This window comes from Gymnoscopelus microlampas (assembly GCF_963454915.1).
Source record: "Gymnoscopelus microlampas genome assembly, chromosome: 17".
NCBI lineage: Eukaryota > Metazoa > Chordata > Actinopteri > Myctophiformes > Myctophidae > Gymnoscopelus > Gymnoscopelus microlampas.
The window spans coordinates 32315567-32329364 of record NC_139954.1 but is presented as its reverse complement, the minus strand read 5'-3'; the positions used below and the strand labels follow the sequence as shown (position 1 = coordinate 32329364).

General features: G+C 41.3%; 2 protein-coding genes across 3 annotated transcripts; one reads left to right on the top strand and one right to left on the bottom strand.

Moving 5' to 3' along the window:
* Positions 1–1053: 1053 nt before the first annotated feature.
* nup62l (nucleoporin 62 like) lies at positions 1054–4394 on the bottom strand. The gene is made up of 2 exons (XM_084085484.1): positions 2526–4394; positions 1054–2299 (listed from the first exon to the last, which is right to left on the bottom strand). Exons 1-2 carry the CDS (start codon positions 4083–4085, stop codon positions 2141–2143), a joined length of 1719 nt encoding a protein of 572 aa, XP_083941610.1. The 5' UTR covers positions 4086–4394; the 3' UTR covers positions 1054–2140.
* A 25-nt stretch (positions 4395–4419) lies between these two features.
* On the top strand, positions 4420–13025 carry pdk1 (pyruvate dehydrogenase kinase, isozyme 1). 2 transcript variants are annotated; one of them, XM_084085485.1, is made up of 13 exons: positions 4420–4450; positions 4860–5030; positions 5217–5349; positions 5875–6016; positions 6114–6185; positions 6299–6483; positions 8091–8186; positions 9868–9945; positions 10165–10241; positions 10439–10537; positions 11233–11343; positions 12074–12187; positions 12300–13025. In XM_084085485.1, the coding sequence occupies exons 3-13, from the start codon at positions 5241–5243 to the stop codon at positions 12438–12440; spliced, it is 1224 nt and encodes a 407-aa protein (XP_083941611.1). In that variant the 5' UTR covers positions 4420–4450; positions 4860–5030; positions 5217–5240; the 3' UTR covers positions 12441–13025. The 2 variants fall into 2 exon arrangements, with proteins under 2 accessions (XP_083941611.1, XP_083941612.1); XM_084085486.1 differs by lacking the exon at positions 9868–9945 and having other exon boundaries at positions 4860–5349.
* Positions 13026–13798: the final 773 nt, after the last annotated feature.

Below are 13798 nucleotides of genomic sequence, written 5' to 3'. Positions count from 1 at the left end.
TTGCAACAATGCCATCTATTAGAGAGTTACGCCAACTCCGTTCACTTCTTCGGGCTAGGTCTTCTACATACACATACATTGGCGAATAGTGACAAATCCCTAAACCGGAAGTTCATGGAATGCATTGAAGTCGACGGCTCCTTGTCACTATTTCCAGCTACATGAACCACGTGACCGACGCTGTTTCTGACCCCTCATTGGCGCAACTCTCTAATAGAAGGCTCTGGTTTGCAACTATTAAGTTCCTTGTCAGCTCAGTCTTACATGAATGTAAAGCAATACATTATTTTAGTTCAGTATTCCGAAACAAAAAGTCCTTAATGGACAGCATTAATTGAAACACAAGATTTACTATGGACTACTTCTGAGCCCTTGGATTATCCTACACATATTCACAGCATTGACATTCAGGTGATATCGATTGTACAGAATGTAGTCACTGTGGTGTTTCATACCTAATAAATCTAAAGGGAAATTCATGCAGAACAACCAAGTTGTTTAAATTACCCTCAGAGAAATGTGACTGAAAATGAATGTCTCATCACTGTCTGTTCTTGAGATGTTAAATGAGAAAATAAAAATATTTCCAAGAACTCAAAAAGCAATGCATTTCAATTCCATTAAGATGTCTTATTTTCAGTGGTGGACAAAATACTCAACACCAGTACTTGAATCAAGAATAGATATTCCTGGTCACTTACTTAACTAGTGAAAGTGAAAGTTGCTCAGTTACATTTGTACTTTGTACTAGTTAAAGGAGCACTATGTAACTTTCCTCTTTTATACCGTATTTGAACCCGGTTTCCTGCACAACTGCTGGATTTTTTTTTTTACCATTGAGCTAATAGAGCGCATCTGAATCAGGTGGCTCAGGGGTTAAACTGAATCTTGACCATCAGGTAAAATGTGTCAGATCCTGTGTCTAGGAGAGACACAATCTAAATGTCTCACTAGAAGACCAGGGAGACAAAACCCAACAACCAACCCAATTTTGTAAGTAATATTGTATTAACATACTCTACCATACAAATTGGATAAAATTATATTTTATTCATAAAAAAAAGGTACATAGTGAGGCTTTAAAGTACTGGAGCACTTTTAAAAGTATTTACGTTTACAAAAGTAGAAATTACATGTTTTTAATAATCAATGCATTGACATATTTACATTTCCCCCAAAAATATTAAGTGAAAATGGCAGATCTACAAGCTCACAACACATTGCATTTGCTACACGTTGTGAGCTTGTAGAGGAGCTATTTTCACTATATTTGAAATAGGACTTACTAAGTGGCCAATTCATTATGTACTTTTTGTTCCCCTTAGAAATGTAGTGGAGTGAAATACATAAGTACAAATACTCAAGTGAAGTGCAGATATTCAAAAGATGTACTTAAAGTAGATCACCCAAAAAAGTACTTATTTTCTATCAATTACACACCCCATAAAGCCTTGAATTCATGGAGATTTTATTGTTTTTGTCGCATTCCTAAGCCAATAATTTGATGACCGGCAGAGTCTTAAAGAGTCATACTGAGTCTCCTATTGACCGATGACCTGGTCATCAAATTATTGGCTTAAAAATGCGACAAAAAAAAAATCTCCATGAATTCAAGGCTTCATGGGGTGAACTACTTAAAGTACAATACTCAAGTAAATGTTCTTTGATACTGTCCACCACTGCCTATACTTTTATTCTGTACAAAATAAGACATTACACGTTACTCTTATAATAGAGAAGCTTTTCTGCAGAAATTAATTTTCAGATGGGACTCTGTGCCAGAGTTATAAACATTACTTCTGTAACGGTAGATATTGTATTATTTCATGACATCCGCAATTTTATTCAAAGAATGACTATTTTTATTTATTCATAGTATTTATTATAAGCACAAACTTTATGTGGGAACAGACCAGAACATTTTGTTCACAAAGTATTGCCTGATAAAACAAACTAATACCAACCACTGAAAGTTTACATCTTCAGGCAATAAGATGTTTAGTGTGGTGAACAAACATCAAAAGCATAAAATGGAAGGGAATACAAGAATAACTGCAATGTGAAGCATCTGAAAATCCATCCCTATTTCTGACTAATAACAAATATTTTGTTAAAAGTCATAATAGTAGTTCGTTCCAAATCAGTCAAATGTTATGCGAAACGTCTTCTCCTGTTCTTTGCGTTGGTTGTCGCACAGTTTGGACACATCTTCCACTCTCCTCTGAAGATGAACTGAATTCTGGTCAATCCACTGAAGTGAATCCATGTGGGCGTTGAGAATTTTGCAGATCTGCTGAAGCTAAGGAAAATAATACCAAAAGTTAATGTCACATACAACAGTACAATGTATATATAAACACACACACACACACACACACACACACACACACACACACACACACACACACACACACACACACACACACACACACACTAAATAGCAGTACAACACTAGCTGTTTTAATAGTTACTTTGACATGCAACAAAACTGTGTGTACAACGCAGTAAAATGTGACATCACTTACTGGGTCACTAGTATCTGCTGGGCCACTAGATGTATTCAGGTGCTCAATGATCTCCTTCAGATCCTGCGACATCCTTTTGAGCTGTGCATCTACGTTCTCTGCAAGCTTGTATGTTCTCTCACGCTCTTCATCTGCATTCTGCATGTAAATGGTTCCACTCTGCTCTTTCACCGACTCCTCTAGTGGGGAAAGCAAGTCCTCCAGCTCCTTCTGTTGGGACAGGATGAAATCCAGCTCCTGGTTCAGTCGTCTCTGATCCAGTTTGACTTTTTCCATCTCCTTGTGCAGGGATGTGATCTTCTCTCCATTCTCCACCAGCATGCGGTCCCAGGCATTGACCTGGGTTGCCTGCTGCAGGAAATGTCTCTCTTGGTCCTCAAGCTCGAGACTCCACTTGTTGATGAGACCCTCCAGCTGGGCATAGGTCATCACTGGAGGAGCAGCGGTTGCTGTTATTGTAGTGCTTGCGGTGGCAACAGGTTTGAGTCCCAGCGAAAATCCAGTAGCAGCCATGCCACTTGCAGCAGTAGGAGCAACAGCAGCAGCTGTAGGGGCAGGTGCAGCAGTGGTGGTGGCTACTCCAAGAGGCTTGAGCATGAAAGAGGAGCCCAGGGTTCCTGCGGCTGCTGTAGTTGAGACGGGGGCGGCGGGTGCTGCTGCTGCACTTACCGGTGCACCCATGGTAAATCCAGTTGCTGCCACTGCAGCTGTTGACTGTATGACTGGCATTGCAAAAAGTGAAGAGCCCGCGGGGGCAGCCATGGAAGCTGGTACACTTGCTGCAGGCGCTGGGGTTGTGGATGGTTTGACGCCAAAACTAAACCCTCCTCCACCTGGGGCCGCAGCGGGTGCTGTTGATGCGGGTGGTGCAGCTGCCATGCCTGTCATCATACCTGTGGTCTGTGCTCCCAAGGTGAGTGTGGGAGGAGCACCGCTGCCAAACGAGAACCCTCCACCTGTGGCAGCCGCAGCAGGGGCTGCAGTGGTGGCCTGGACCTTCGGTGCACCGAAATTAAACCCTCCACCTAATGATAGGCCCGCGGGTGGTGCTGCCATTGTTGCCGCAGGTGGAGCTTGAGGCTGCATTTGAGCCTGCATTTGAGCCTGTGGTGCACTTCCAAAGGAGAACCCTCCTCCACCCGCAGGGGCGACAGCAGCAGCGGTCTGCTGTGGGAGACCACCGCCAAGTGCGAAGCCAGTACCAGGGGCAGGCGCAGCTGCGGAACCTAACGTCATCCCCCCTGGCGCTGCTGGCTGAGGAGTGGGCCCAAGGTTGAACGTACCGGTCGGTGTCCCAAAAGAAAAGCCTCCTCCTCCTGCTGCTGGTGCGGTGCTTTTAGCAGGAGTACCGAAGCTAAAGCCTCCTCCAGCCGGGTTGGCGCCGGCGGGCTGTGCAGCAGCGGTCGGGGTCCCGAATGAGAACCCGCCGCCCGCCGCTGCCTGAGGTGTGGAGTTGGCCATGCCGAAGCCAGTGTTGGGGGGAGCGGCAGCGGCAGCTTTAGGGGTTCCGAATGTGAAGCCCGTACTGGGGGCTTGACCGAAGTTGAATCCACCACTCATTCTCTCTCCGGGGAGGGGGTCGATGTCAAGCTTTAATGCGTTTTACTTCCGATCCGTTGTAATTCGCTTTAGCTTTTGGCGGTCAACCGACCACGTTGAAAATAGCGGTTTCTCAGCTTGGAGGTTTAGGCCCAGTGTCCTGGATGGTTAACACAAGTCAAAACTCTCATTTGCCTCAATAGTGTTAGCCGCAGAAGACCTGACGATCAGAAAAAACCCGATAATCTTCCTGGAAACGTGGCTTGCGAGCTAACCAGAGCTAGCTTAATGAGAGCTACCAGGGCTAACTTTAGCTTAAAACCCAAACAGGAATTTCTTTGGTTGGCTGAAGGAAGTGACGCAACCGGAAAGACCGCTGAAGGAAGGTCGTCAAAGATCTTCAAAATAGAAATGATAATGTACTCAGACACCGAGAAAACATTACCTCACACACGCACATATATTATACAGTGGTGTAAAGTAACTCATTACATTTACTCAAGTACTGTACTTAAGTACAATTTTGAGGTACTTTTACTTTACTGGAGTATTTCCAGTTTCAGTACTTTTACTTCTACTCCACTACATCTCAGACTGAGGCAAATGTTGTACTTTTACTCCACTATTTGACTTCAGCCCTACATAGATTTCAGCCATTTTAGAATAGCAGATCTACAATCTCACTCATATGTGTATGTGTATGTATGTATATATAATTCTGCTTGTAAACTGTATTGGAAATTCATTAATCTCCACTATCATTTATTTTATTTTGTATTTTTTTTTACCTTACAGAAGACCAAAGAGAGACCTAAACATGAAAGAGCAAATCTGCAAATGCGGAAGTAATCGCGGATGTGGGAGAGAGAGGCTGTTCTTGCAATATTTCCTGTCTTCGTTGTTTTTGTAGTTCAGCAGCACGAGCACGACCGGTTGAGGCTGCCACATCCTGCCATAATTGATTCAGTTGAGTTAACTTATGTTATGTTTATGTGGATTATGTAAGAAATAAGGGAATAATAGGAATGAGTGGGCTTTATTAGAGCGCGATTAGGTAGTTGAAGTACCAAACGGTTAGCTGACCCAGCCAGTCAATGTCTGTCTAGACTCTAGATGTCAACAATGATTATCTATCATCTGTGATACATTCAGTGAACCAACTCTAAATCAGCCAAGATGAGGATTTTAAGGTTTCTAAGGAGCAGTGCCTCCATAGGGAAGGACGTCGACTATTATTCCAGATTTTCTCCCTCTCCTCTTTCAATGAAGCAGTTCTTGGATTTTGGTAAGTGAAGTGGAATGATGTGCACAGAAATGCACACAGTTACAGACGTGACATATATGATATGAGTTGTATCGTATGACATGACATTTTGCATATCAAGAGTCAAGACTGCACACAAGCATATGCACTGCACAGTGCACACTGTAAATGTACACAGTACACGCACAGATACGTGATATTCTTACACACATACTGTGCAGTGCGCACATACTGTACATACAGAACTATGAACCATAATGGAGACAGCACCTTCGAGCACCTAAAGTGTGCTATAACTAATGTACATAGCTTGCTATTTGTCTTACTATTGTTGCTATTCTTTATGGTTTCTTGCTTCTTAGTTTTGTTGTTATTTCTGCTACAATGTTGAGTCACCAAACCCAAAGATTTTTTCTCTTGTGTACTTGTTTACAAGATGTTATAACGATACAAATCTTGAATGTCACTGATATTGAAAATTCTGAATATAACATTAAGCTCAACTTGCAGTGTGCTTACACATATTTGATTTTAAATATCTCTCAGGCTCAGAAAATGCATGTGAGAGGACATCATTCGCCTTCCTTAGACAGGAGTTGCCTGTAAGGCTGGCAAATACCATGAAAGAGATCAGTTTGTTACCTGATAACCTATTAAGGACCCCATCAGTTAGTTTGGTCCAGAGCTGGTACGTGGGTCTCGCTCCATTTCTCAGTCATTTCTTTTCCAATATTGGCCTGTCAATGCCAGTGTATTGATGTTGAAGTTTCTGTCTACCCACTTAGGTATGCACAGAGTCTCCAGGACATTCTTGAATTTAAAGACAAAAATGCAGATGATGAGAAAGTGACACACGGGTAAGTTGTTTAAAATATGAAACAATCAATTTTAATTCACTGCTTATGGCTTAGATTAATACACTTTATTATTTTTCATGGCTGTAACCATTCTTTTATCTGGCTTTATGTAGCTTTACAGATGCAGTCATAAAAGTCAGGAACCGCCATAATGATGTCATTCCAACTATGGCTCAGGGAGTTGTGGAGTACAAGGACGCCTATGGTACAGACCCAGTTGTCAGCCAGAACGTTCAGTATTTTCTGGATCGTTTCTACATGAGTAGAATATCTATCAGAATGCTGCTCAACCAGCATAGTGAGTATTCGTAATAATCAACATACTTTCTGCCCACTTTAAGTTTTCATATTGTTATTTCTCAGTTATTAATCCTTCAAAGATGTTACTTACTGTTATCCTACTGTAAATGCACAAAAACTCTGTGTGTGTGAGAGTGAGCGTATCTGTATTTTGCACATCGTGCCCGGCATAAAAGGGACAAGGATGGACAGATGCAGAGATCTCTGAGTCAATGGGCATAAAAGGGACACAGGCAGACAGACAGACAGACAGATACAGAGATATCCATATATGGGCTTAAAAGGGACACAGACAGACTGGTACAACAGATACTCTGATAATGCGTACAACGGGTATTGCATAACTGGGTGGGGCATTTGTACCAACTTGCAACATTCTCGAGTAGGCCGGTAATTCATGTTTAAACAGATTCCAATGCCTAACTTGACTTTTACTGTATATATAGAGGTACCTATGCTTTGTTTGTGTGCATGCTATGCCCACGTTTTCTGAAGCCTGTTTGCAAAGTAACATGTTTCTTATCGATAGAATATATTTCACAAGCTAACATTAAAATCTCACAAAATGAAAATGTTGTTAGGTTGACATACTCCTGTTTTGATAACAAAAGCACTTTGTGCTGTTTTTATACAATGTACTGTATATTCTCAGTTTTAATTTAACTCTGAGAGTGGAAGAATTAAGAGTTAAACAAGTTGTATGACACAAGAGATGTACGGTACATACTTATGATCATAGATGTAGCTGTAAGATTTGTGTTGAATTGATTCGTTAGAATTTAGAGATTTTTTTTTTCTCTAGATATTAATCCCCCCAACCTTTGTGATAATTTAACCACTTACACCCAATATACTTTGTTGACTGGGGTCTCCCAGGGGTCTATACTTGCGACACGATGTCTACTACATTGTGAGGACGTCGAAGTTCATGTGGTTAAGGAATCAAGGACACCTGCACACTTTGCAGGTGACCTTGATACAGTTTAACATGCAACATTTCAGGGCACTCGGGTGGCACAGTGGTAAAGCGCCTGTCCACCACCGGAGGTTGTGGGTTCTAATCCACCGTGGTGCATCTGGCTTTGTTGAGTGTCGATAGTACTACGAACACAATTGGCCCGTGTTTCGGGTAAGGGAAGCCAGGCAAGGAGGGTGATATATGTCACTGTATGCACTCCTACGGGCTGGGGCGGCGCCTGTCAGCAGGGAGTGTTGGGCAGGAGTAGGACTAAGGCTCTACATCCTCCCGGTTGGGGCACCTCACTGGCAGGTGAGTCAGTAGGATACAACAATAGTCACAACACTGTGTGTGGGGAGGAATTAATTGGCAAAAACGACCAAATTGGGGAGAAAAAGGGGTAAAAGGCACCCCAAAGAAATCAAGAACAAAACATACAACATTTCAGTCGAGGATGCCTGAAGAAGGTCCTTGATGGATATGTTGTGTAATGCCTATTAAATTGTATATTTTATTGAACAAGTGCACACAGCGTGCACAACTGCACATGGTCACATTCCTTAAATGGACACTTAACTGCCATTTATTGCAAATGGTAGATTACTCTGATCCTGCTTCTAATCACATCCCTGCGTCTTTCATTCCAGCATTGCTCTTTGGTGGGAAGGTTAAGGTGAATCCCGCACACCCTAATCAAATTGGAAGTATTGATCCAAACTGTAGTGTCAGTGAGGTGGTCAAGGGTGAGTTTGTCGCACGTATTTTTCATTTTTTTTAAGTAGACACATTTATTGATGTATATTAGTATTAATAGTATTGTAATCTACTATATTGGTGCTTAAACTGAAAAAGTATCAATATATATAGATTGATTGATTGATTGATGTACTTTATTTAGTAAGACATGAGAACAGTACATGACAGTACATAACAGTACATGGAAGTACAAATTCGCAATACAAGGTCTACTAAACTGGATAGCTCAGTTAAGCACGTAGCTTGTTTAAGATGAGATCCCCATGTACACAAATCATGTTGACATATAAGAGACAGACAGATATACACACTACTATACAGAATGTCATACAATCAGTTTACAGGTTACTGGTATGAAGAGTGAAAAATATGTACAAAAGAAGAAAGAGAGAGAGGGGGGGGGTAGGGGGTAGGTTAGGTTAGGACATGGGGTAGGTTAGGACTTGGACAGGGGCCATTTTTGAATTGCAGCCTCCTGAAGGTGTATCTTTAGGGCATTTTTGAAAGTGAGTAGGGTTTTACACTCCTTTACTCCTTTTGGTAGGGCATTCCACATTTTTGATGAATAGCATGAGAACGAGTTAATTCCCTTTGTTGTGCCAAATCTGGGTTGAACATGGTTTGTGGAGCTGCCTCTGGTGTTATGATCATGGACTTGATTAACATTTTGGAAGTATTTTGACAAATACAGGGGGATCCCAATGTTGTGGTGTATCTTGAAGACCAGGCCCATAGCAAGTTGCTGTACTCTGTCCTCAACCCTAAGCCATCCAATCGTAGCAAAATGGGCATGGGTTAGATGGGTTTTGTAATTGAGGCCAAGAAGTAGCCTTACAAGTTTGTTTTGGGATGTTTGGAGCCTTGTTTTTAAGGCCTTGGAGGTGTTGTGATACCATGAAGTGCATGCATAATCATAATGACCTTGTATGAGGGCCCTTACAAGAATCTTCAGAGTATTCTTACTGACTAGACGATCAATCCTCCACATCCTCCGTGTTATTTTGTAGACCTTTTTGATTGTTTTTTCGGCGTTTTTGTCACCGGAGAGGTTTGCCTCCAAGATGGAACCCAGGTAGGTAATTTCCTCCTTTCTTGTGATAACATTTTCACCCACTTTGATCGTGAAACTCTCAGCCTTGCTAAGGTTAGGGTTGGACCCAAAGAGGATGGATTCAGTTTTACCCAGGTGTAATGAGAGTTTGTTGTCGGAGAGCCAGATGCAGATCTTGTTGAGTTCAGTGCTGAGAGTTTTCTCAACCTGCAGCCTGTCCCTGTCCGAGACCAGCAGAGCCGAGTCATCTGCGAACAGGAACAGTTTGCAGTCGCAAGCTGAAGACATATCATTCACATATATCAGGAACAGTAGAGGTCCTAGTATACTTCCTTGAGGAACACCACATGTCACTGGGAGGGGAGGGGACTGGGTGCCATTTACTTCCACCACTTGCTCCCTCCCTTCCAGGTAGGATCTCATCCAGTTCACCGACGTGTCATCAAAACCTATTGCTTTGAGCTTATTGATCATAATTGGGTGATTAACGGTGTCAAAGGCCTTCTGGAGGTCCAGCATGACCATGCCGCAATATTTGCCCTTGTCGACATCTTGTTTGATAGAGTCGTTCAAATAGAGAAGGCATGTGTCAGTGGAGTTGCCTTTTTATTTTTCAGATGCATATGAAAATGCAAGAAACCTTTGTGATCGGTATTACATGAACTCTCCAGGGCTCGTACTGGAGGAATTCAATGGTATGTGCTTACACTTGATTTGCTTTATTTGGTGTTATGATTAAAAGAAAAACACATGGTACATGCTTCTCACAGAAACGTCAAGGATAATACACAATGAAGTCTTATTTCCATTGTACATGAACCTACTTGTTTTTAACCAAGTATAACTATGTACTATCTGTCAGTCTGCCTGACAATATAAATATAAATAATAGTTGTTAACTTTTGTTCCAACAGTAAAGGAGGAGGGGAAACCCTTAACTGTAGTCTATGTTCCATCCCATCTGTATCACATGGTGTTTGAACTGTTCAAGGTAGGAAATTGTTTTTTAGAACGTACCTTTCCCACACAAAATTGCTTTTCTGATGTCATAATCATTACATGACATAATAATGATTATGTTTTGGTGGCAAAGTTAGCATTTTCATGGTGTCTGTACCGCACAGTACTGTCTCCTATGATGAAAAGGAGATAATTTGATCATTTTGAATGTTGTCTCCATTGTTCTAGAATGCCATGAGAGCCACCATGGAGTTACATGGGGACTCTACAGAGTATCCTGCCGTTCATGCTCAGATTGCACTCGGAAGCGAAGACCTTACAGTCAAGGTAAGGCATATGTTCATTCCATCCTTATTCTTTGCACTCAGGACTGGTTCATTCTAATGGGCTATTTCTCTCCTAGAACTCACCTTGCGTCACCAGGCTTTCCTCACGGAGGAAAGCCTGGTTTTAATTCCAAACTGACCTGTGTGATCCGATCTAAGTCACGCCAATTAGGAAGTGGTTTCCGGTTGTGATTTCTGGTTTGCGCCGCTTTGTTTTTGTTCCCCCACCTGAATGCTAAATCGAGTATCAGTAGCTAGTCTTGTCTCACCAGTCTCTTCGAGTTATAATAAAACATGGATATACCAAATTAAGTATTCCAAGAAGTACTTGAAGAAACTTGTTGGATTCATCAAATTACTAACTATTAATTATGAGGGGAATCATTTTAGAAGAGCACATTTTTGGTTTCCGCCATGGTTCTTTCTGCCCGCTTGATGACGCAAAGTTATGTCCACTCTAGACCAGATCAGAAAACTGCAAAAGGAGTTGATCCCAGTCTGCTCCCTGGGTTAAAGTAACTTACTGTTGTCCAATCAAAAAACAGTAAGGGCTCCGGGAGTCCTGTCCACACCAATATTGGAAAGAGACATGGAGGTTTCAAGTTTTTAAGAAGACAGCACATACACAGTTTGAACGTTGTGCCGACTGTTTGCTGATAAGCCTATTTGTTGTTATGTGTTGAATTCCTTCCTCAGGTGAGTGATCGCGGTGGAGGGGTGCCACTAAGGAAGATTGATAGACTGTTCACATATACCTACTCCACTGCTCCACGGCCCAGTATGGAGCCATCACGTGCTGCTCCTCTGGTGAGTTTAGCCTTTTATAGCAATAAGAGTATGTAATGTATACCCTTCAATCTATGGCTGTCGTAATGTAAGCCTCTGTTTGGCTACAACATTCTAATATACCTAATACCTAATATCCCTGTGTAATTGAAGGAATGCTGGTCTATGAGTACCATACTGTAGGTTAGGCCTCTCTATCTAGTAATGTTCGGTTGTAATCCCCCTTAAACAGAACACATTGAAAAGATAAAGTACTGTACATGAGGCTGGAGTCTGAAACTTTAATGTGAATATAAATGCTTTTGACTATAGCACTTAAAGGACCATACTGCGGGTCTGGCATATTGAGTCTGCCAGACCAGCAACCATTGCCATACCATACTGCCAACCATTTTCCAAAGCATATGGTGGTTTGTTTGATTTTCGAGAAAGTCATTGGATTCCACTCATCCAGTTTGATTTGAAAATCAACTTACAGAAACTTGAAAACTTGCTCAGGTTAGGTAATCCAATACATGTATCAGTGTGTAGTTAATATTATCATTGTGCTGTAAGTTAAATAGTCCTTAGAAGAAAAGACTGATTTGCAAACTAAATTCAAACATACACGATGTGTAGCCAAGATTGACTCAATTTTCCAGATACATTCAGAAAAAGGTTTGTGTATGATAAATTGATGAAGCTGTGAATAGACATCTGTCTTTGATTTATAGGATAATAACATGGTTGTCTCTTTACCTTTTTACTAAAGGCTGGCTACGGTTATGGTTTACCAATCTCAAGACTCTATGCAAGGTACTTTCAAGGGGACCTAAAGCTGTACTCCATGGAGGGCTATGGCACAGATGCTGTGATCTACATACGGGTAAGTCAGTATTACATGAACTATATGCATGTCTCTTTTACAACCTTTTCTTCCTTTAATGCGTTATTATTAACTGCATTTTCCCATAACAATTACTCCAAAATGTGTGTAGGCTCTATCTACAGAGTCCATTGAGAGGTTACCTGTATACAACAAGTCAGCCTGGAAACACTATAAGACTATCCAGGAGGCAGATGACTGGTGTGTACCAAGCAAGGAGCCAAAGGACATGACAACATTTCGTAGTTTTTAGACACACATGGGGGTCTTCAAGAGAAAAGAGTTGTGTTACAAACTGGATTGGTGTGCAGTGAATGAAAGATGCTGTGTTTTTTTCCCTTTTCTTTGTTTGATTAAAGCTGTTGTATTAAGAATGTCAGCTCTGCTCAAATGTCCTACTCCTTTATACAGAGCAAATGTGATGTGCCACACATTTCAGAAAGAACAATAGATGTGTTTTTTTATGTTAAACAATTTTTTAGAATAGAATAAAAAAAAGGAACTTTACATTTCAATTATGTAAACATTTAAGTAGTTTTTTAAGCTCAGCTGTGTTGTTTGATATGGCATGATTGCTTGGCTGCTTTTATTTTGGAAACATTCGTACAGTATTTATTCTGTATGTGTGTGGATTGTATTTTGTCCTCTTATGCCTGGTCAGTGGTTTAAGAATGAGAAACAAATGTTGGTGCAATGAGCTCCATGTTCAACTAAGCTATTGTATTTAATGTGATAAGGTTTTAGCTCATTGAGGTAGGAGTTGTTTTCCAAATACAAATGATGTAGGAGATATTACAAGCAGTTGCTGCTCCATGAACAGTATTTTGAATTGAGCATCTGGGAGAGTTACTTGTTGACAATAAAATGTATCTAAAAAACTAGTGTTGATCCATGCTATTTTCTCATTGAATTTATTTATAGATAAGACTTACCATCTGGCATTCATTGTCTCCCTCCTTATTCAACTGAAGGCAGGCACGTGATACAGCCTGCAATGATGAATACCTGTAATCTACAGGTATATGTATGGCTCGACACAGCCTGGCTTGACAAGGTCTAGCTCCAAAGTCGCTACTTTTCAGCCTGGCTTGGCGTTCATGGAACGGAAAAAAACAGGCTGTACGGACCAGACTTTGTCAAACCTGGATTTGACTTAAGTCCAGGCTTATTTAATTCTCCTTTTGTGCAATAGGCCCCTGATGGTATAGCCACTAAGTGCACTGACCATAATGCACCTTGTGAGTCACGGACCCGAGTGCGTATCTGTCTTCCCTGTTCCCCCTCAGTTTATCTATACTATCTAAATAAGCATAACAATACTCCAAAAACAAACTCTACATTAATGTTGGGTACATGCTTCTGCCGTTGCCCTTGACCAAAGGCTAGAGCTGGAGCTAGAGCAGGGGTCTTCAACGTTTTCAGGCCAGGGACCCCCTAGCTAAGAGAGAGATGAAGCAGGGACCCCCTCTATATTATATACAATTGTGTTTCAGATAAAAACATTTCTTTTTACTTAGTCTGCTCTTTTTTCCCTCTACACCTAGCATCTTTGCCAAAAATAGCCTTTGTTCTTCAAGTTTTTCCACAGTTAATTCAACACATGTGTTTGTA

Excerpts from the sequence above, each read along its gene's own strand:
- nup62l (XM_084085484.1), bottom strand. The coding sequence starts at position 4,085 with ATGAGTGGTGGATTCAACTTCGGTCAAGCCCCCAGTACGGGCTTCACA. Across the intron at positions 2,300-2,525 it reads CAGCAGATACTAGTGACCCA|CTTCAGCAGATCTGCAAAAT; the intron begins GTAAGTGATGTC and ends TATTTTCCTTAG.
- pdk1 (XM_084085485.1), top strand. The coding sequence starts at position 5,241 with ATGAGGATTTTAAGGTTTCTAAGGAGCAGTGCCTCCATAGGGAAGGAC. Across the intron at positions 6,186-6,298 it reads GATGAGAAAGTGACACACGG|CTTTACAGATGCAGTCATAA; the intron begins GTAAGTTGTTTA and ends GGCTTTATGTAG. Across the intron at positions 12,188-12,299 it reads ATGCTGTGATCTACATACGG|GCTCTATCTACAGAGTCCAT; the intron begins GTAAGTCAGTAT and ends AAATGTGTGTAG.